General features: G+C 40.4%; 1 protein-coding gene across 1 annotated transcript in view; it reads right to left on the bottom strand.

Moving 5' to 3' along the window:
- Window positions 1-10,195: 10,195 nt before the first annotated feature.
- Window positions 10,196-22,912, bottom strand: part of MTMR7 (myotubularin related protein 7) — a 112,906-nt gene continuing 100,189 nt past the window's right edge. The window contains exons 8-14 of the mRNA XM_007098965.3: window positions 21,801-21,910; window positions 21,165-21,290; window positions 19,323-19,372; window positions 16,802-17,002; window positions 15,388-15,528; window positions 13,757-13,883; window positions 10,196-10,657 (exon numbers count right to left, since the gene is read on the bottom strand). Coding sequence (XP_007099027.2) covers window positions 10,295-10,657; window positions 13,757-13,883; window positions 15,388-15,528; window positions 16,802-17,002; window positions 19,323-19,372; window positions 21,165-21,290; window positions 21,801-21,910 — 1,118 coding nt within the window. The 3' untranslated portion in view covers window positions 10,196-10,294. The remainder of the gene's footprint in view (window positions 10,658-13,756; window positions 13,884-15,387; window positions 15,529-16,801; window positions 17,003-19,322; window positions 19,373-21,164; window positions 21,291-21,800; window positions 21,911-22,912) is intronic.

Here is a 22,912-nt window from a genome sequence, read left to right as displayed (position 1 = left end):
GTACCTAAATATGTATAAGTGTTACACCTTCTTGTTTGATTGATCCTTTTATTATTATTTAATGCCCTTCTTTGTTTCTTGTTATAATAGCCTTTGTTTTAAAGTTTACTTTGTCAGATATAAATACTGCTATTCCAGGTTTAGTCCATTTTCATGGAATATCTCTTTTCTCCCTTCACATTCAGTCTGTGTGTGTCTTTTCATTGGAAGTGAATCTCTTTTAGGCAGCATCTTGTTTGTTTTTTTTTTAACGTTTATTTATTTTTGAGACAGAGAGAGACAGAGCATGAACGGGGGAGGGGCAGAGAGAGAGGGAGACACAGAATCGGAAGCAGGCTCCAGGCTCTGGGCCATCATCAGCCCAGAGCCCGACGCGGGGCTCGAACTCACGGACCGTGAGATCGTGACCTGAGCTGAAGTCGGATGCTTACCCGACTGAGCCACCCAGGCGCCCTAGCATCTTGTTTTTTTAATCCATTCAGCCATGCTTTGTCTTTTGATTGGAGCATTTAGTTCATTCACAATTATAGTAATTACTCGGTTAAGCGTTCGACTTCGGCTCAGGTCATCTCATGGTTCATAAGTTCAAGCCCTGTGTCAGGCTCTGTGCTGACAGCTCAGAACCTGGAGCCTGCTTCAGATTCTGTCTCTCCCTTTCTCTCTGCCCCTCTCCTGCTCATGCTGTCTCTCTGTCTCTCAAAACTAAATAAACATTAAAAAAAAATTTAGTAATTACTGATAGGTATCAATTTATTGCCTTTTCTTAATTTTTTTTCTGATTGTTTTATATTCTCTATTCCATTCTTCTTTTCCTCTCTTCCATTGTGTTGATGACTTTCTTTACTGTTACCCTTGGATTCCTTTTCCTTTACTATTATCTATTTTAAGGTTTTTGTTTATTGTTACCAGAAGGTTCATATATAACAGCCTATGTATATAGCAGTCTTTTTTAAGTTGATGGTTGCTTACGTTGGAACACATTCTAAAAACAATACATTTTTACTCCCCTGCCCCATGTTTTGTTTTTGATGCCATACTTTACATCTTTTTATTTTGTGAATCCCTTAAATGATTATTGTAGATATAATTAATTTTGCTTCTTTTGTCTTTTAATCTTCATACTACCTTTATAACTGGTTGACCCATTACCCTTACTATGTTAGCTTTTATCAGTGAGATTTTTTTTCTATCATATATTTTCTCATTTCTGGGCTTTGCTGTGTAAAGAGTCCTTATAATATTTCTTGCAAAGCTGGTCAGTAGTGATGAACTCCTTTAGTTTTTTCTTGTCCAGGAAACGCTTTATTTTCCCTTCAATTCTGAATGGTAACTTTGCCAGGTAGAGTATTCTTGGTTGCAGGTTTGTTTTTTGTTTTGGGGGTTTTTTGTTTGGTTTGGTTTGGTTTGGTTTGGTTCTGTTTTTTCCCAGCACTTTGAATAGATTGTGACACTTTCTCTGGCCTGCAATGTTTCTTTTGAAAAATCAGCTGATAGTTCTGTAGTGATAGGGGTTCCTTTGTGTATAATGAATTGCTTTTCTCTTGCTGCTTTTAAGATTCTCTCTTTTTGACTTTTTAATTATAATGTATCTTGGTGTGGATCTCTTTGGGTTTCTCTTGTTTGGGACTTGTGCTTCCTGGACCTGTGTGTTTCCTTTCCCAGGTTAGAGAAGTCTTCAGCTATTATTTCTTCACATTAATTTTCTGCTCTTTTCTCTTTTCCTTCTGGGACCCCTATGACAAGATTATTGGTATTCTTGATGTTTTCTCCAGAGATCCCTTAAACTATCTTTTTGTTGTTGTTGTTCAATTTGTGTAGTTTCCACATCACCTTGTCTTCCAGATTGTGGATCCATTTTTCTTTATCATCTCATCTGTTTATTCCCTTGAGTGTAGTTTTCATTTCTGTTATTTTGCTCTTCAATTCAGATTGGTGCTTTCTTCTATTTTCTATCTCTTTGCTGCAATTTTTACCTTGGCATCCATTCTTCTTCCAAGGTTGGTAAGCATCTTTATGACCATTACTTGGAACTCTTTATCAGTTAGATTAACCATCTCCATTTTGTTTTGTTCTTCTTCTGAGGCTTTTCCTGGTTTTTCTTTTGGAACATACTCTCCTGTCTCCTCATTTTGCCTCTCTTTGTTTCTTTGTACATATTAGGTAGTTCACGTAGGTCTGTCTTAAGAAAGTAGCTTTTTGTTGGGGATATCCTGTAGGGCTCAGAAGTGTGGTCTCCATTGGCCACCAGAGCCAGGTGCTCTAAGGGTGCCACCTTTGTGGGCTGCATGCTCCCTCTTGTTGTGGTAGGTCCATGACTGCTGTGGGCACAGTGGTAGGCAAAGATGGCCCCTAGCCTGAGTGGTTGCAAGGGCCGACCACAAGTCCTGTGGGGTCACTGGTCGGCAGGGGTGACTCCTGGCCTATAACTGCTGCTGGTGTGTTGGTGGGTGTGGTAATTCTACTGTAATATTTTGAGGATCCTCCGTATTATTTTCCATAGTGGTCGTGCCAGTTTGGAGTTGTACCAACAGTACACAAGTGTTGCCTTTTGTCCACATCCTTACCAGCATTTGTTATATCCTGTCTTGTTGAGGATTGCCACCTTAACAGGCCTAGGGTGATATGTCAGTGATTTTGATTGGCATCATTTTGTGTATGTGCTGCCTTTCATTTGTCTTCTTTGGGGAAATGTCTAGTCAAGTCTTTTGCCCATTTTTAAATTGGATTATTTTTATTTTTGCTGTTGAGTTTTTATAAGTTCTTTGTATTTTTTGCATATTAACTCCTTTTCAGATACATGACTTGCAAATATTTTTTTCCCTTTTCATAGGTTATCTTTTCACTTTGTTGTTTCTTTTGCTGTACAAAAGCTTTTTAGTTTGATGTAATCCCAGTTGTTTACTTTTTTTTTTTTTTTTTTTTTTTTTTTGTGCTTTAGGTGTGACATCCAAAAAAAATCATGGCCAAGACCCATGTCAAGGTGCTTTCTTCCTTTGTTTATTTATAGGAGTTTCAGTCTTAAGTGTAAGCCTTTTATCCATTTTGAGTTAATATTTATAAATAGTATAAGATAGGTGTATAGTTTCATTCTTTAACATGTGAATATCCAGTTTTCCCAGTACCATTCATTGAAGAGACTGTCTTTTCTCCATTGAGTATTCTTGGCTCCCTTGCCAAATATTAGTTGACCATACAAGCCCAGATTTATCTCTCAGCTCTCAGTTCTGTTCATTTGATCTGTCTGCTTTTGTGACAGTACCATACTGTTTTGATTACTATAGCTTTATAGTTTAGCTTGAAATTAGGAAGTTTGATGCCTACCAGTTTTTTCCTCTTAGGATTTCTTTGGCTGTTCAGAGTATTTTGTTGTTCCATATAAATTTTAGGATTTTTTTCTACTTCTCTAGAAACATGCCATTGGAATTGTGATAGATACTATTTTGGACCTACAGATTGCATTAGGTAGTATGGACATTTTAACAATTCTTCTAGTCCAGGAACACAGGATACCTTTCCACTTATTTGTATCTTCTTCAATTTTTTTCATCAATGTATTACAGTTTTCAGAGTAGAGATCTTTTACTTCCTTGGTTAAATTTGTTCCTCAGTATTTTGGTGCTATTGTAAGTGGGATGATGTTGTTTATTTCTTTTTCAGGTCATTTCTTATGGTTAATTTAATGTTAAGTTAATATCCTGCAACTGTACTGAATTCATTGATCTAACAGTTTTTTGGTAAAGTCTTTAGGATTTTCTATTTATAAAATCTTGTTACTACAAATAGAGACAATTTTATTTCTTTTTATTTCTGATGCTTTTTATTTCTTTCTTGCCTGATTGCTCTGTAAGGACTTCCAGTACAGTGGTGAATATGAATGGTGAGAGTGGGCACCCCTGTCATGTTCCCTCTCTTAAAGGAAAAGCTTTCAACCTTTCACCATTGAATATTATATTAGATGTAGGTTTATAATATATAGGCTTTACTATGGTGGGGTTCATTCCTTCTATACATAATTGTTAAGAGTTTTTATCATGAAAGGATGTTGCATCTTTTTCAAATGCTTTTTCTGCATCTATTGCAATGATCACATGATATTTTTTTCTTTCATTCTGTTAATGTCATGTATCTCATTGATTGGCACATGTTGAGCCATCTTTGCATCCCAGGTATAAATCATGCTTGATCGTTGTAAATGATCCTTTCATGAGCGGAATTCAGTTTGCAGTGTTCTGTTGAGAATTTTTGCATCTGTGTTACCAGGGATATTGGTTCATAGTTTTTCTTTTCTGGTAGTGTCTTTTTCTGGCTTTGGTTATTGGTGATGTTGGCTTGTAAAAGGAGTTTGTGAGTGCCCCTCCTCTTTGATTTTTTTTTTTTTTTTTTGGAAGAATTTCAGAGGGATCAGTGTTAATTTTATTTTAAATATTTGGTAAAATTTACTAGCAAAGACATTTAGTCTTGGAATTTTCTTTGTTGGAAGAGTTTTAATTACTGATTAAATCTTATACTAGTAAATGGTGTAATTCAGACCATTTCTTCTTGATTCAGTCTCAGTAGATTATATGCTTCCAAGAATTTTTACATTTCTTCTAGGTTTTCCTATTTGTTGGCATGTAATTGGTCATAGTAGCCTTTTATGATTGTATTCCTGTAGCAGCCGTTGTAATATCTCCTTGTTTGATTCATAGTTTTTTTATTTGGTTCCTCTTTTTTTTCGATTTATCTAATAGTTTTGCCAATTTTGTATTTTCAAAGAACTACCTCTTCGTTTGGTTAATGTTTTCTACTGTATTTCTGTTCTATCCTTCATTTACTTCTGCTGTAATCTTTACTTTTTCCTTTCTTATTCTAACTTGGGGTTCATTTTGTTACTCTTTTTCTGCTTCTTATTTATCTGGGAGGTTTATTGCTATGAGCTTCCCTCTTCAAACTGCTTTTACTACCTCTCATAAGTTTTGGTATGTGTGTTTCCATTGTCATTTGTCTCAAGATAGTTATTTCCCATTTCCTCTTTGATCCATTGGTTGTTCAGGAGAGTGTTGTTTAATTGCCATTTTATCCTGCAGTTTTCCTCTCGTTATAGTTATCTGGTATGATTTCGTTGTTCTTAAATTTGCTAAGAATTATTTTTTGTCCTAACATATCCTAGAAAAATGTTCCATTTACACATGGGAAGAATATATTCTGCTGTTCAGATAGAATGTTCTGTATATTATTACTCTTATGTCCCATTTTGTCTATAGGCTGTTCATATCAGCGTTTTCCTTACTGATTTGCTGTCTGCATGATCTACCCATTGTTGAGTGGTGTATTAAAGACCCCATCTATTACTGTGTTGTTGCTTATTTCTTTTAGGTCTGTTCATTTTTGCTTTATGCTTTTATGTGCTCTGATTGTAACACTGGGTACATAAATATTTACAGTTGTTAGGTTATCTTGATGTATAGACCCATTTACCAGTAACCTTTTGTCTCTTTTTATAATTTTTAAAGTCTTTTGTCTGATACAAGTATAGCTTCCCCTGCCCTTTTTTTTTTTTTTTTTTCCTTTTGGTTACCAATTGCTTAAAATGCCTTTGCTTCACTCTCAGTCTGTTTGCCTTTGAGTCTGAGGTGGGTCTCTGGTAGGACAGGATATTGTTGGGTCTTGTTATTTTAATCCACTTAGCCTTTCTGTGTCTTTATATTGGGGAATTTAATCTGTTGACATTTAAAGTAATTGTTGATAAGGATTTACTGTTGCCTTTTTGTTGTTTTGTGGTTTGTTTTATGGATCCATTGTTCCTTGTTTCTTATCCTGTTGTCTTTGTGGTTTGATGTCCTGTCCTTATCAATATGCTTTGACTTGTCATCTTTTGTGTAATTACTACAGGTTTTTCCCTGTAGTTACCTTGAGGCTTACATAAGATGTTTTAAAATTTAGCACTCTGTTCTAAACTAATAGCAACTTTTTTTTTTTTTTTTTTTTTTTTAGGGACAGAGAGAGACAGAGCATGAACGGGGGAGGGGCAGAGAGAGAGGGAGACACAGAATCAGAAACAGGCTCCAGGCTCCGAGCCATCAGCCCAGAGCCCGACTCGGGGCTCGAACTCACAGACCATGAGATCGTGACCTGGCTGAAGTCGGACGCTTAACCGACTGCGCCACCCAGGCGCCCCAACTAATAGCAACTTTAATTGAACTACTAAGCTTTATACTTCTCACATTTTACTTAATGTTGCAATTTACATATTTTCTTGTGTAATTAATAAGACTATTGAAGATATGGTTACTTTTACTGTATTTGTTTTTAACGTTTAAACTAGTCTTATGACTTACACACTACCATTATCCTATTACAGAATCCATTTTTAACTATCAATACTACTGAGTTGTACACTGCCTTATGTTTCTATGCTGTTAACTAATGATATTTTATTTTCACTCAAAGAACTCCCTTTAGCATTTCTTTTAAGGTAGGTATAGTGGTAATGAACTCCCTCAGCTTTTGTTTGTCTGAGAAAGTCTATCCTTCCTTTATTTTTGAAGGACAGCTTTGCCAGGCATAGAATTCTTGATTGAAACTTTGGGTTTTTCTTTTTTTCCTCCCTGTATTTTGAATATGTCTTCTCATTGTTTTCTTGCCTGAAAAGTTTCTGTTGAGGGGCCCAGCCTTATTTGGAATTCCCTTTTATTTTCCCTCTGTTTTCTCTTATTGCTTTCAAAATTCATGGTCTGTCTTTGATTTTTGCCATTTAATTGTGAAGTGTCTTGATTTAGCCCTATTTGGGTTCACCCTGTTTGGGGTCCTTTGGGCCTCTTGGATCTGGATGTCTATTTCCCTCCCCAGGTTTGGGAAGTTTTCAGCCATTATTGCTTTAAATATACTTTCTGTTGTTTCTTTTTCTCCTTCTAGAATTCCCCTAATGCAAATATTATTTGCTTTCATTGTGTCCAGTAATTCCTGTAGCCTCTTTTCACTTTCTTTCATTCTTTTTGCTCCTCTAATTTCAATGGTGGTTTTTTGTTTTTTTTCCAGTTCACTGCAGTGTTCTGCATGGTTGAGTCTGCTTTTAAAACCCTTTATTGAATTCTTCAGTTATATTTTTCAGCTCTGATTTTGGGGCTTGTGGGTTTTTTTGTTTGTTTGGTTTGGGGATGATTTCTACTTTGTTGAACTTCTTGTTCGTGTATTGTTTTCATAACTTTATTTAGTGGTCTGTGTGTTCTTATAGCTCACTAAACTTTACGACAGTTATTCTGAATTCTTCATCTGACAGCTCACAGGTCTCCATTTCTTTTGGGTCAGTTACTAGAGCGTCATTCATTTCCGTTGGTATGTCATACTTACCTGATTTTTCAAGATCTTTGATTCTCTATGTTGGTCTCTGTGCCTTTCTTTAAGTGGTCTCCTCTTTCAGACTTAGCATGTTTGATTTGGCAGAGACATTTCTTCACCAGTCAGCTTAGTGTGGGTTTCTGGACATGTCTGCTGGTAACATCCTTGGGTAGGTGGGGCCTCCTAGTAGAGTCTATTTTAGGCAAGCAGCTGTTAATGCTCTGAGGTAAGGGGTATGGCACTGGCCAAGAATAGCTAGATAACACTGCTGGCCCGGTTCCCTCCTCAAGGGAAGCTGTGGGATGATCTTTGTGATTTCCTGAAATCTCTGGTCAGGCTTACTCGAAGGTTGGGCCTGGGTACTCCGTTGGCCTCCGTTCAGGCTATGAACTAGCTTCTCTGCCCTTGCAGGGCGGCTGGATGGGACCCGGGGCCTGCACGGCTTGTTCGGGGACCTGATTCAGGAAAGAGTGGGCACCTAACGTCCTGGTCAGATGAGGCCACTGGTTTTGCTCTCCAGATGTGGAAAGCCCAGAGCTATACTCCATCAAGTGACACTGTAAGTGGGGCCGTTGGATGAGCTATGCATTTCCCTGTGTGCTCTGGTAAGGTCCCCTGTGCGGCTGGGTTGAAGGCTGAATTCAGCAATAAGTAGGCTACGAATTACTTTCCCCGGTTGGGTGCAGCAGGAAAAGCAGCTCAAAAGCCGTCAGTGCTTTCTTCTGGACTCCAGTCAACCCACGCCTCGAGTCCCCTGGCCAGACAGAACCACTGCATTTGCTTTGGCTGGCATCAGTTCTGCCCACCTGCTTCTTGGCTTAAGGCTGCTGGGCCACACAGCTTCCAGGTATTCTGGTGAGCCCTTCCTGTCAGAAGGGGCAGGGGGTCACATTCTGTAGGCACAGGGGCTGGAGAGGGCTATGTCTCTGGTTCCTGTTGGAGCAAGACTGGAAGGGCCCGCTTGAGGCGACTCCCAAATTTTCCTGACTAGATTTTCTGATGAGGAGGGACTGGGGGCCATGCTCTGCAGCAGGGGTAGCTGTGGCTCAGCTCTTCTGCCAGGGCGTGGGCAGAGCAGGCAACAAGGCCAGAACTCCTTCTTTGGGGACCCAAATTTGGCAGGCCTGAACCTTGCCAAATTCCCCGGTCAGACTGTGCCACTGACCTGGCTTGCAGATGAGCGTACACACTGGATGGGACTACTGCTTGGCCTGTGCTCCTAGGAACGCCGTCTTCCAAGACCCAAGCGCTGGTTGTTGGAAGCCCCTCCCCACTTCGTCTCAGGCTCCTAGAGGTTGAGCCCCACAGCGTTCCCCGAAGTCCTTGTGGAGTGAAACCAGAGTATGGGCTCCAACTAAGTACAACATTAGGTAGGCGGGGGGCTGGATATCACCCATGGGCTCTCCCCACCGGAGGAACCGGAGGCTTAGGGGAGAAGTCTCCACGTAGTGCTGAGCCAGCGTGGGGGAGGGGCAACGTGGTCAGCATGTAGCTGTTCCTCTTCCCCTTCCAGGGCAGTCCATCTTGGTCTCTCTTGTGCTGTGGGGTGCCTTGGCCTCACTCCCGAGCTCTAGGATCCTTTCATTGGTGTCCTATCCAGGCACAGTTGTTAGTTGCCTTGTGAAGGGGAGTATACTCAAGAACTACCTGTGTTACCATCTTGGTGATGTTACTCCCCTCCCCTCTCTTACCTTGTTCCCATTTCAGCAAAATTTTTAATACGTTACCCTATTAGCAGATTTCAAAATATTGATGTAGACTGTAAAAGTAATCCCTTTACATTATAGAATGTACTGATAATTAAAAACCACACAGTCGTAAATGTTTATCTCCGTCCAAACTTTCTCCGCTGAGTTTCTTCAGATCAAACATTTATAACCCAGTAAAGTCCCATTTGTTACCAAAAGACAGGAGAATGATTCTGCTTCAAGTGTGCGTTTTAGCAAAACAAACTTTTCAGAACTTTCAGCAGTTGTTACTGTTAAATCATATTAACCAGGTACACAGTGTCTAAAGTGATCAGTGACAAAACTTTTTCTATTTGTTAAATAGGACCACCAGATTCTCTAGTTTTTAACTGGTATTTTTCCTTATCAAAATATTACACTACTAACTTTGTTACACTTCAGGAGTCGTCGTGGTGGTGGTAACGCAGTCTCCGGAGTAGTAATAAAAGGTTGTTGGTTTAAAATGTTACGTTTTATAACATTTACAGTTTAAAATGTTCTATTTAATGTGATCTGAATTCTTATTTACGAACCAAAGAGTAAATGTTATTTCTATTTTATTAGGTATTAGACCCGTTAGAGAAAGTGAGTTATAAGTTTCAGCAATTTTTAAATGATGAGATTGCAGGAAAAGGCAACAAGATTATTATAACAATTCAAAATATATTATCTAAAGAAAAGTTAAAGTGATCGTGAAACCTGAAAAGCTCAAGCAATTACAGACCTCGTCAGTTACAGAGACATCTGCTAACCACAAGGGGTATGTTTCTGCCGGGTGCTCCGTTACTAGAAATACCGGTAACAGAGGGAGGAAGGCAATGTCAAGGGATTTCGAAAACAAAATACGTATCTGGAAGTGAAATAAGGGTGAGGGCTGAGAACAGCAGGTGGGGGAGAAGGGGTCGGCACTCTGAGCAGATGCATGCTGTGAAAGGAAGATCTGTGCCAATAACTCAGGTGATAGAAGAGGTCAGCGCTATGTAGTAAACAAAACTTTCAGAATCCGGAACTAAAAATGGGGAATAACTTTTCCTTATATATGGTTGGTAAAAGAAATGGTTACTTCCTGTTCTTCAGCATCTAAAGAAAGTAAAAGCTGGACTTTTTTTTCCCTTTCCATTGCTACGTTTTATAATTCTCAAAGACATGTACCATTTCTTGAATGATTTTTTATTTTGAATTGCACTGCTCCCTTCTTTTTGGAAAGTGTCTCTTGTGTGTCCTTTATTTTGGAACTCCACAGAGAAACTTCAGGCAGTGAGAAACACAGCTTCGTCAGAATCACGGTCCTTGCCACTGTCTTCGCTTGGTGCACACTCCCCACCACTTGGGGACCGACAGCTCAAGTCCTCCACCCCGGACTCTTGATCGCTGTTGGCCGACAGATCCGGATCTGAGCTTTTCAAATTGTCTTGGGTTAGAATGAGAGCAGAATCTTCATCACCTTGTGAAGGACTCCTGGATGGAAAGGATTTCATGTTTCCACTGTAATCCTGGGGAGTGTTGGCTGTGCTGTTGTCTGAGGTAGAAAACCCTGAGTGTTTGCTGGGTTCACTTTGCTTAGCCTTCACTTTAGTGTGATTTAACTGGACTTTCTGAATTTTTTCCAGCCTCTAAAAAAAAAAAAAAAAAAAAGGTTTTTTAGGGAAAAATCATAAATAATTTAGTATTTATTACTTTCCACCTGGGCATAATCTTAAGAACACGGGATTTAAATGGACTTGGGTTCAAAGCTAGACTTTATGACCTCGGACAAAATAGATTATGTGAGACTTGGTTTCTTCATCTCGAATTAAATGAAGGTAAATACGAGCTTTACTATAGGTTTTCTATAAAATGCAAAAAAAGAAAAAAATAATATAGGTAAAGCACCTGGCAATCAGTAGTCATCCTTTCTAGACCTGTAATGTTTTACATGATGATTTTCATCCTATAAACTGAAAGTGCATTTATAAAACATCAGGAATGAGGTGTTTATTATCTAATTTTTTTAATTAAGAAACATCACTTAACCATAAAACACCTCCTTCTAAAGTATACAGTTCGGTGGTTTTAGTATGTTCGCAAGGTTATACAACAACTCACTACTACCTAATTCCAAAATATTTTCATCATCCTCGAAGAAAACCCCATAACCATTAGCAGTCACTCCCCATTCAGCCTCCCACAGCTCTGGCTGCCACTAAGCTACTTTCTATCTCTATGGATTTGCCTCATCTGGACATTTCATATAAATGGAATCATACAACACATATAACATGTGTCTGGCTTCTTTCCCTTAGTTCATGTTTTCGGGGTTCATCCCCACTGTAGCACGTATCAGTACTTCGTTCCTTCTTATGGCTGAATGATACTCCATTGCATGAATATCCACATTTTATCTCTTCATCGGCTGATGGACGTTTGGGTTGTTCAAAATACATTTTACCAGATTTCATCCTTTGGTGTCAACAAGGAGGGGTGTTATAAGATCAAGTATTACATATTCATTTAAAAGCATTCATCTTAAGTTGTTATGTGCAAAGAGCACTGTAGTGGGCAGTATGAGTAATTGAGATAGATACAGATCCAGCCATAAAGAACTTGGGTTATGGAGGCAGAGTTCGGGTGATGTAAGAATTTGGAAGAGATAAAAATTATTTAAGAGGGCAGGTGGGATAGCTAGAGGGAAGAGATCCAAGTAAGCTTCAGGAATGGAGCGTTTTAATAGGACTCTGAAAGAATTAAACTCAGGTGCTGGTGATGGTTAGAGCATTTATGGCAGGAGGGACAGTGAGAAGAAAACCACCAAAGTAGGAAGATGTCATTGTGTACAAGAAGCAGAGAGCAGTTGAATTTGAGCAAGGGGAATAGTAGAGAATAAAGCTGAAAGGGTTGATTAGGCCAAATTGTGGGAAAATCTTAAATGCCAGGCTAAAGGGTTTTGACTTTGTTATAAGGGAAAAGAGCCAAAGGCTTTTAATTAAGGTGTTTTCAGATTTTCTAAGTAGTTTTTTTCCTTCATTTTTAGTATTTTAATAAAAAGAATATTGGAACAGACCAGGAGAACAGTTAGCCTTTCCTAAAGCTTGGGTATCTTTAGGAAGAGTAAATAAAACTGGCTGAGTAAAGACATGTGTGGACTTGAAAACGGCAAAACTCATAGAAGTTTTACCAGTGCTCCAGAATTCTAAAAACCTAAGCTGTGCATCATTTCACTTCTCTGTGTGCTACTTAATTCAAGGTCTCTCTCGCCCTGGTGGCAAGTCACAGTCAATCACTGTGGCACTCTAAAGATTCTCCATCAGAATCTCTAGGCTTAAGAGCCCTGGCATTAGGGTTTTTGTGAGGTGGTGGTTTTGATACACGGAGTCAAAAACTGTTCTCCAATCGTGTAAAATTAACGTAGAGCTCTCCACATAGGTCTCAAGAGGATTTGTTGAACCCTTGCAGGTTTATAATAGAGTAAGATTTATGCTTGCCTTCAAAATTTCTCAAAACCAGTAGTTTAACTTGCTGAATGTGTTTTATCCATCTGGCTCCTGTATGTACTTGAGTGTACAACCCTAGACCTAAGATCTTCTACTTAGATCTTGAAAGGCGATGTTTCCTAGGAATGTTATGGGAGCATCAGAGGAGTCTGCCTCACCAGCTACCTCCAAATGACTATCTTATTGGTGGGGTCCCTGAACCATCATACATGTCCCCCAGGCCACCCTTTTAGGGGCGACCTCCAGATGACTACCCATCAGGTAAAGGAAGTAGACTTTGTTGGAACTCACCTTGTGATATTTCGCCGACTTCCATTTAGAAATTTATCAAACTAAAGGTAAAAACCTGGAAGTTCTTTTCACTTCATAGTACTGTTTTATGCACTATGATGGGAAATCTTAGTTTATTGACATTTTCCCGGCTTTCATCCTAATACTTTTATCTGTAGTATGTAAGATCTCAAGGGGGCACAGAAGCCTTTTCATCTATTTAAACCTTTAGTCTCAATTTAGAATTCAGGTCCAGACAACAGCAATCGGTTGCCGATTCTTGAGCAAGTGAAAGACATGATGATGCCTTGGAGAGTTAACAAGGTGAGTGAAGCAGAGTGAAGCAAAGAAGCCATGCGGTTTTAGGGAACCACTAAATAAACCAGTGGTATCACTGGAAGCAAAGTTATAAAATTAGCAAAAATATGTACATTATAACTGTCCTGTCCAATTATTGGGAAATTATAAAAGCCAAAAACTAGGCTGTTGGTAACTCGGCCTCGGCTGTTATCATGTATAGGCTAATATAATAATATTATTGAAAGTAATAATAAATTTACAAAAAAAACCAAATTTTTACAAGCACATAAAACAAAAGTGCAAAGTCAGATTTTGTTCTTTTCACTTTGAATCCCACCTTTTTCACGTACTCTCCAGGAAGATTCCTTTTGGTTCTCTCAAATAACAGTAACAAGATAAAATGTGACCGATGGTGGGGATAGGCAACTAGTTCAGCAAACCCTGTAAGTGAGCCCCCAGCCAGACGCCTGAAATGTGCTGAGTGCCGAGGTCTGGGCTTCGGCTACCTGGGCGCTCACCCGGTGGCCGTCTGCTTCAGGTTATCCACTCGGCTAAAATGTAAAATGGCTACGTTGCCTCATTTCACGAACCCCGAGTCACGAAAGGCCTTCACGGAACAGTGTTTGTCAGGAAATAAGCACAGAAAGTAGGTGAACAGGAAGTGTGTCTTACTTCTTCTAGGGCCTCTCGTTCTTCCTCCAGCTGCTGGGTTTCCTCCTTCACCGCCATGAGGTAATCGGTAACAGACTGTCGGGGCTGCAGGCCCTTTTCAAAGCGGTTGTACATCCCACTCCAGAACCTGCAAGAGACAGCAGAGCTTTACGATGCCACCATCTCCCAGTCTGTAAATCACGCTCTCGAGTCTCCTTAAGGTATCTTTCTTTCATGCCAGAGGCCCAGAGTCCTAATAATAACAAATCACGTTACATAAGGTAATGATTTCGTGCTGGTACTTTCTTTCGCTGGGGAAGGTAAATTCATCATGAGTCTGCTTGTACCTGTGGTCCTGAATAAGAAGGCCCAGATCTTTCTTAAATAGACAGAAGTAGCACACGTTATATTCTTCTTATTTAAGAAAATGGCTCTTAGTTTTCGCATAAGCTTGGAAAATTAGTGCTTATACTCTCATTTAGAATCTCTCAGCTGCAAAGGGAACCTTCTAAATTTGAAGGCTTGGGCTTGTTTTTATCACAACCACCAAAAATTGATATTTCCGTTTGCATCAAATCTTTTTTTTGTTTGTTTTAATCCTACACAACAAAGCATACTGGAATGCAGATGAGAAGAGACAGTATCATCACAAGGATGTCTGCAGATCCACATTTTACTTAGAAAAGCACTTTGAGGGCAGGGACTTAGTGCCATTCATGGTTTTCTCCATGAAACCTAGCACTGCCTAGAACAGTGCTTGACCCCCAATGACATACTTGACTGGCTATTACTAACGAATTAGGAGCATTATGTGTCTCAGCAGCTCTCAAGGCTGCTATTTTACACAAACCATGGAGACTTTTTTTTTCTTTTTAGTGTGGCAGAATTAACATTTTTTCAGAATTCTGGCAAAATAATTAAGATAATTCAGAACAAACACAAATTGAGGGAGGAAAAACACTGTAGAGGAAGAAAAGCCACTAAGTATGTTGGGGGTGAGCAGGGAGAAGGAATGTGGTTTCTCAGATGATTCCGTGTATTTGTCTTTTTTGCTGACCTCTGAGACATCCTCCCGCATCATAAAACTTCCATATGGAGAAGAAGCCAAAGGCTAAAATGTAAAACATGCAGCTCGAATAGAGTATATACAATGCCACCCTCTCCCCATCCCAATATAGACAGCCTTAAAATAACTGACTTCCACAAGGAAATACTTGGAGTAGGAGGAAATTCAGCAGAGAAAGAAGGAAAGTCATGGTCACCACCTAAACTTGTGATTCCACATCTGACTTACAAGGCACTTGGTTTATTCCATCCATCCTTCCTTTCCTCTGTCCCTTCTTGCTTCCTTTCTTCTTCCCTCCCTGCTTTTTGCTTTTAAGTAATACTGGAACTTATACTTTGCAAGCATCATTATTATAAAACACCAACTTCTAAAGACAGTTCCATATTTAGAGGGAAAGAAGAGGGAGAGGAGACACTGGCAAGAATATTAGATCAGATACTTAACAAGCATCCTTCTTTGGTGTGTTTTATGTCCAAAAAAAAAGCCTTGAAGCTCAGTGTTTCATATGCTTTGGCCTCCAAATATTAAACAGTGGCAGAATCTAAGTTCATAACCATACCTAGTAAGGTCCTAGAGGGTTACATACTTGTACAGGAAGTTGCACGGCGTTGTGGGGAGACGAAGGGTTCCCCTGGTCTGGCTGTGATCGTCTCTAAATAGAGGATTCATGTAGTCGGCCCGATTCTTCCACAGGTGAGCCCATAAAGAGTATGTTCTTTCTTGAATTCTGTTATAAAGAAAATAAGCCTGAAAATTATCTGTCTTGGTTTATAGAAATCGTAGATGTGTACTTGTCAAAGCTGGAAAGGGACCACTAATTGTTACGTGCATATCCAGTGTCCCTGTCCTGTAGCAGGGAAATTGACAATCTGAGTGTGTGTCTTCATGAGTCAGCAGGAGAGCACCGTAACAGTCTCAACTTCTCTGCTACCTGTACTGGCCTGGACAAGATGTTTAATTCCTCTGAGTGTAAAATAAAACTGCTATGTAATTGGGGGGAGGGGATTCTTCTGCAAATAGTCATTGACGTTGTATTATTTGCCAGGTACTATTTAAATGCTTCACCTGTTTTCTCTCATTCGGTCCTCACTGAACTCCTATGAGATCTGTCCATTGTAAAGATGAGGAAACTGAGGTTAAGAGAGATTAGGCAGTTTCTCAAAGTCCCATAGCTAGTGAGTGGAATAGCCAGGATTCACACCCAAGCAGACACCATCAAATTGGCTGGTCCATCGCAGCAAACCACAAACTCGTCTACGAAAACAGGTGAGCTTGAAGGATGCCCTCTGCTACGTTGAAATCATTACCATTTAATCAGGAATCACACTTGAAGCTCCCGAGAGAAAAACCACCCAGTATTCACGAGAAAAAGTGAATGTCATATGGTCTGTTCAGACAGCATAAAACCAGTGGAGTCGATTTTACTTGATCATTTCCAAAATTAAATCAGATTATTACTATGTACACTACAGTTAACATCATTTTATCTTACGAAAATTTCAAAACTCTTCTGTCACTGCAGTTCATAAAGCACTCTGCTGTTAAGCTTTTGACTTTGTAATTTATTTTAAAGGCTACATTTCATTGACTTCCTTCTCGATAAAAGCAGTACAGTTTTAATCTTAATGAAAGAATGACTTGGGTTTCAAATCTGCTTCTTTCCCAGTTAGATTTGCACCTCTTCTTATGAGAGTATGTCCACTGCAGATGTCTGTTTCCTTTTAAGCTCAAAAATCACTTCCTCCGACTCCAGGAAGTTTCCTTTCAGTATTCGTGTCAGGTCTACGGCCCTGTCCGTGGCTGTCACTGGGGTGTGTAAGCTCGTACCTCACTTTGTCGGGTGCTGATACCAAACCAGGTATGAAGTGGTGTCAGAAGGAAAGTAATCTGAATCTGTCAGTACAGATATGTAGCTACAACAGTCTTCGGAATTTTAAAAGGCCGTCTGAAATTCTCAGTCACAAAATCCTTAGATAAAAATTAAACAGCAAAGCACTCACTTGAGTTCTTGTCGCTCCTTCTGGCTGTTACACAGGAAGTTTCCAAACTGGCAGGAATAAATGTGATGTTGAATGTGAATCAGAAATCTCTCATTGAACTCAAAGGCACAGGGAAATTGTTCCATTAACTGCCAGACACATTCGATGAACTGATCGATAACTGGAGAGATTTCTTTTGGATCACCATCTAGATTGCCATATCTATAAAACGAAGTTGGGTTTGTGGAATGAGAAGGCTATAAATGCAAAAACAATCACAAAATAAACCTCAGTTTCTAAATAAACCTTACAGACCTGGAGCACAGAAATGGAAAAAAACAAATTCCACTTTCAGGAGAAACTTTGTATTGAAGGTCTTGGGTAGAGAAGGAACATAATGCAAGAGATCAAATTCAAGGGAACTTTCCACGGCAGAAGAGCATTCTTTCATTCAAGATTTAAAAGTACATCAGGACTTCTGAAGTAAATCTTGGACTTCATTTTAATCAGTGACTTGTGGGAGTGTGGGAAGAAATGTCTAAGCAACTTTACAGAGTTTTTCACTTTTGCACTGTTTTGTTGGGAAAGGAAGAGGAAGAAAGACAACTTGAAAAAACTGTGGCTTCCCAAGTATCTCAGGGTATTTCTAGAGCAATGTCAAAACCTATCACAAAGTTATCTCCGTGCGGCCAGATTCCCATCTGCCTTCAGATCTCCCATCTTGGTTTTCCAAGAATACATCACAATCTCCTCCCTCACATTTATATTGACCTTTAAATGAAGACTGCCTAGTCCTTTACACTATTATGTGAATCTTACAATTCAAAAGGATGATTTGGGTGCCATCAAATACAAAATAATATAGAACCTCATCTTCTCAGCAATGGATAACCAACTTTAGGAATAGAAATGAGCAAAGATAATCAGTTTAGGAGTTTTTCCAAGAGTGAAAACATTAGAAATTATCTGGAAACTTCTCAAAAGTTTTAATTCCGCTCAACTTGGTAGCTTTATAAAGGGTTGCCTACGGGCACCTGGGTGGCTTCTGTTGAGTGTTCTGCTTAGGCTCAGGTCATGATCTCACAGTTCTCGAGCTTGAGCCCTCCCTGGGGCTCTGTGCTGACAGCTCAGAGCCTGGAGCCTGCTTCGGATTCTGTGTCTCCCTATCTCTCTCTGCCCCTCTCCTGCTTGGGTTCTCCCTCTCTCAAGAATAAATAAGCATTAAAAAGGCGTAGGGGTAAGGAGCGCTAAATATTCTTTCCTGATAGTCTTCAGCCATCTCCACCTTCTTTCTGTCCATATCCTCTGTCTGAAAAATGCTAACTGCCTAGAAGATAGAACCCCAAAACTGAAAATAACAATGTGATCTTAAAAAGGTTACTTAATGGGTACCTGGCTGACTCTGTAGAGCATGTGATCTTAATCAGGGTCATGAGTTCAAGCCCCATATTGGGCTTGGTGCCTACTTAAAAAAAATGTCAAATGTTTGGGGGCTTTAATATTCTCTTTTGTAAAACAGATTCATTGTGCTTTCCTGGAAAAATAATTACAAAAAAAAAGAGTTCCAGAAAAGCACAGAATGAATGATTACTGTTAAATGCAAAAATGAGAACATTAAATATGGGCAGTTCCATGAAGTTAGAATTTACTTTAGGAAAACACATTGAAACAAAAGTGTATGTCAAATACCTAACTCACTATTACCATGTTGCCTAAAATTTAACTCTTACCACCATAAGACTAGATTACACCAGCTACAACATTCACCGTTCAGAGATTAAACACCAGAACACATGTCCGGCATCATCAACACTGACCAAAAGGACGCTGGTGGCTCTAGAAACAACAGCTTCTGTTTACTGAAAGGTTAGTTATATAGCGAGGCAAGGAGCTAGACGAGTTACATACACTTTTTAAAAAGCCTTGCTATAACCCTATGGAACAGGGAGTGAATCCCCATTTTGTAGATGGGAGACCCCACACTAAGGACCACGCCACACAGCTCATAAATGCCACAGCCTGGGTTTGGGGCTGGATCTGTCTCGCTCCAAAACTGGGCTATGTTCCCTCTCCTCAGACATCTGGGACATACTTCAGCTGTGACACAAATACCCAGGACAAGCCCAAGTTCGTTCCCAGTGTGAAAGGTCAAAGAGAGACTGTTCCACAGACATTTCTCATCTTCCAGCTCAGAAAGTGTGTGCACTTCGAAAATGGAATAGTTTAATAAATCAAACGTATGTGGTAGGAGGAAGGGAGAGCTCATCCTTTCTAGGCCAATGAATAAAGAAGTATTTCTGTCTTTTCTGGAACAATTTAACATTAGTTTAGTTCTGCCCAACAAATAAATACTGAGAGTGCTCAGAACTTCATTTATCTGTGATACAATATATGCAACAAAATTTTAGCTTTTTGAATAAAATCCACAAACTTTAAAAATAAGGCTATTTTCCCCCTCACTCAATTGAAAACTCCAGAAATAGATCTTTCTATCCTAAACATCAAAACAGATTTTTAAGGTTTTGATTTTTTTTTTTTTTACCTGTGATTAAATTTATGACCAAAGGAAATCCAGTCCTTTTCAATTAATACCTACACAAAAAAGAATATAAGTATCACGGAGAGAAGCAAACAAGGAAAAATAAGAGACCCCAACCAACAATGCTGAAGGATTCAAAGGTTCTTGGAGTAGTGACTATCCTCAGGTAACCTGCAAATGAATAAGCACTCCTTATCCACCAATGTAGAGACGCATATGCACAGCAGAAGGGCAAAGGTGAAGGTCATCCACAGGAAAAATAAATGGGAATGGACATTTGAAAAGGGGGTAACAGCACCAGTGGGTGCTTCCTACAAACCACTGTTCATATTACTTCACGTATAATCTCTTTTCATTGTGGGACAAGTAGAATCACCCATTTTTCAGAAGGGAGAACTGAAAGAAGTTAAATACTCCTAAGATCAGGCTAGTAGGAAGTGGTTGATGCTAACTCATAACCTCGCCCTTTCTACACCAAAGCCTGTCTCTTGACCATTATGTCTTCAGTTATATCAAATACCAACGTCCTTACAAGAAACCGTTGGGAATATTTTCCTGTGATCTTTATTACACATCGGAAAAACTGTAAAATGATGGGAGTCTGGGACATGGTAGAGGAGTTCAGCCCTGCTTTGGATTTGAGGTAACATGAGTGTATAACCTCCAGTTGTCTGAATTAAAAAAAAAAATTAATAATAGAGAGCAATCCTGTCACTATCACCAATGCTCTAAAATGGCCAGAGATGTCCCTTGAAAACAATATGGAGTGGCTGAAGTTTGCCCTCGACGCCGCATAAATTTAATGGGGCAGAACCAAAAGGAGTCAGTGGCAGAGGGTGGCGTGAAATAGCGTGTGACCCCGAAACCCTCAGCTGTCCAAATGGAAATGAAGGAATCCTAACCTCGGTCCAGGGGAGGGGTCTGAAGCAGGAGTATCACTGAAGTCTCAATGCTATCACAGGTCACTGGAAGTTCTCAGACACTTTCAAAAACAGAAGAGAGAGACAGCCCATCACAAAAACCTGCCTCTGCCTCTTCCCTCCTGCCCCCCGAGTGCCGGGGGACAGTACTCGATGAAGGGAATCTAGCAGTAGAAGCAACACGTTCGGCTCCTGTCGGCATCTCGCCCCAGCATGGATTCAGGATCCACTGGAGCACTTTCTATTAAATGGCTCAAGAGGCAAGAGCCAGGCAATCTGCCAGTCACTAGGAAGCCCCTGCCGTCATTTGAAGACAAGGGTTCCACCTCGGCCAGAGCGTCACCACTCCAGGCAACTACACCAACATTCTGCACTTGGACGTGACAGGCCACGCTGTGACACACACCTAAATGGTGAAAATCTAGGAAAGGGTGGACTTCATACTTTCAACAAAGAACACAAAAACACTGAAATTCTCAATACTCCAGAATTGTGAAGGACTATCTAAAACATAAAAGCAGTCAGTGAAAACGGTTTTTCCTCTCAAGGACCTTTTGCGTGCACGATACAGAAAATGTTTGCTCCGAGTATTTTTTTCTGAAAAGCATTTCCTGTTATTACATGTTCACGTGTTCCCTCAAACTTGAAATAGTTATGAGCAAAGAGGATGTAAAACTCACTACTTTGCAAACTACTGAATATCTTGTGTACTCGCCCCCAAATTCACATTTAATAGTGCCAAATCGAATGGGTCCCAACATCCCAGAAATTCAGTTCCCTTCTTTACTCCGAGACCATTTTCCACATTTTGCCTCTTAATCTTGCTGACGGACTGAGAGAAAAAGAACAAGAGGGAAACAAATTTGCCGCAAGTTGTCCACTCTGTTCAAGGCCCTGCGTGGGACGCGAGGCGGGTTACACTCACCATGAAGCCCTTCAGAGTCCGGTAATGCGGATCGAGCAGGAGGCTGGCCACCGAGCACACCTGGGCGGTCCTGTCCCAGCCATCAGAACAGTGAACCAGCACACTCACCCCTTCCTCTGAGACTGCCTGAAACACATGGGATGGGCAAAGAGTCAGGAAGAATGGGGACAAAAAGGAAAAATGTCTCATCAGAACTAGGTTTGCTTTTATACCTACAGAAAGAAAAAGAAAAAAAAAAAACAACCCACATAACCGAAAACGGCTCATTAATTCAGTGCTCATGCCCCATCCAGTTCGGGGAGCGTAAGGGCTGGCTTGGTGCTGGTGACCAAAACTTTTCCTTCCCATCACACGCCCAGAAGCCACCCTCCCTCCCCTCTGGGTTCCTTAAGACTTTTCCCGTACTCGAATTCTTCAGCTGTTACCGGCCTCAGTCCTTTTCCCAAAAGGGAAAGACCGAGACTGTCCTCTCTTTTGCACATCCTAAGAGGGCAAACTGTGGCCTGCAAAGCCAGCTCCCCACTCGGCGAGGCACAGCTTAGCGTGGCGGCCACAGCAGATGGGGAGGAAGCAGGCAGGATCCCTGTTCTGAAGTCAGAGTACCAGTCCGCTGGCTGCTCTGCCCTTCTCACCCACCTTTGCAATGAAGATTCCTGCATCCATGATGGCCTTAATGTGCCTTAACCAGCCAGAGTTCTCCAGTCCCCACAGAAAGTCACTCATCGAGGGAGATTTAAGTTCGCACACTGCAAGATAAATGTTATGAAAGCAAAATAAAGGCAATTTCATAGTTTACATCTGATCATATTTGCAGGTAGTTGGTTAATGATTCCTTCATTGTAGTATTTTCTGCAAGAAATTAAGTCAAGATAAATGCCCATACTTAATAAAATGGATTCTACCGAACCACTTCAGGCAAGGCTCTTACTACTTTCTCCCGTCATCAGGGATGCCACATTTCAGAAGTATTCCATTTGTAAAGTTTAAACCCTAATATTAATGAAAATCATTGTTACCACAGTAGAATGTCCAGCAGAGAAGACGGATTTAAAATACTCGCCCTGGGGCACTAAGGAGTACATGAATGCACACACTACACGGGAAAGTTCTTGTAACGCCCCCCAGCACCCGCCCAGCTAGAACTCTGCAGCACCCAACCACTTGGGTTTTGTGAAAACACAAAACAGAACTATCTTAAACATCTTCAAAAGAAATGTTCCAACTCTTCTTGCCAGCAACCCCCACCCACTGGGAGTAAGGCCTGGGGCAACTGAGTGGCTCAGTCGGATGAGCATCTCACTCTTGATCTTAGCTTGGGTTGTGATCTCAGGGGCGTGAGTTGAAGCCCTGTGGGCACCTGGGTGGCTCAGTGGTTAGGCATCCGACTTCAGCTCAGGTCATGATCTCAAGGTTTGTGGGTTTTTGAGCCCTGCGTCGGGCTCTGTGCTGACAGCTCAGAGCTCTGGAGCCTGCTTCAGATTCTGTGTCTCCCTCTCTCTGCCCCTACCCCCCCCCCCGCTTGCCCCTGTCTCTCAAAAAATAATAAAAAAGAAATTAAAAAAAAATGAGAACCTGTCCTTCTCACCTGCTTCTCCAACATCAAGTTAGGGGTTTTCCCTTGACTGAAAATAAAGATAAGCTAGAATCATCTTGCTATCTATATTTACACAACTAAGGCAGGCATGTCAACACTTCTATAATATCACAAGCAATTTCACCTCTAGAGGTTACCTTTTAGTTAACACAAA

This window comes from Panthera tigris, chromosome B1, assembly GCF_018350195.1.
Source record: "Panthera tigris isolate Pti1 chromosome B1, P.tigris_Pti1_mat1.1, whole genome shotgun sequence".
Taxonomy (NCBI): domain Eukaryota; kingdom Metazoa; phylum Chordata; class Mammalia; order Carnivora; family Felidae; genus Panthera; species Panthera tigris.
The sequence above is the reverse complement of the archived record's forward strand: the minus strand, read 5'-3'. Positions and strand labels throughout refer to the sequence as shown.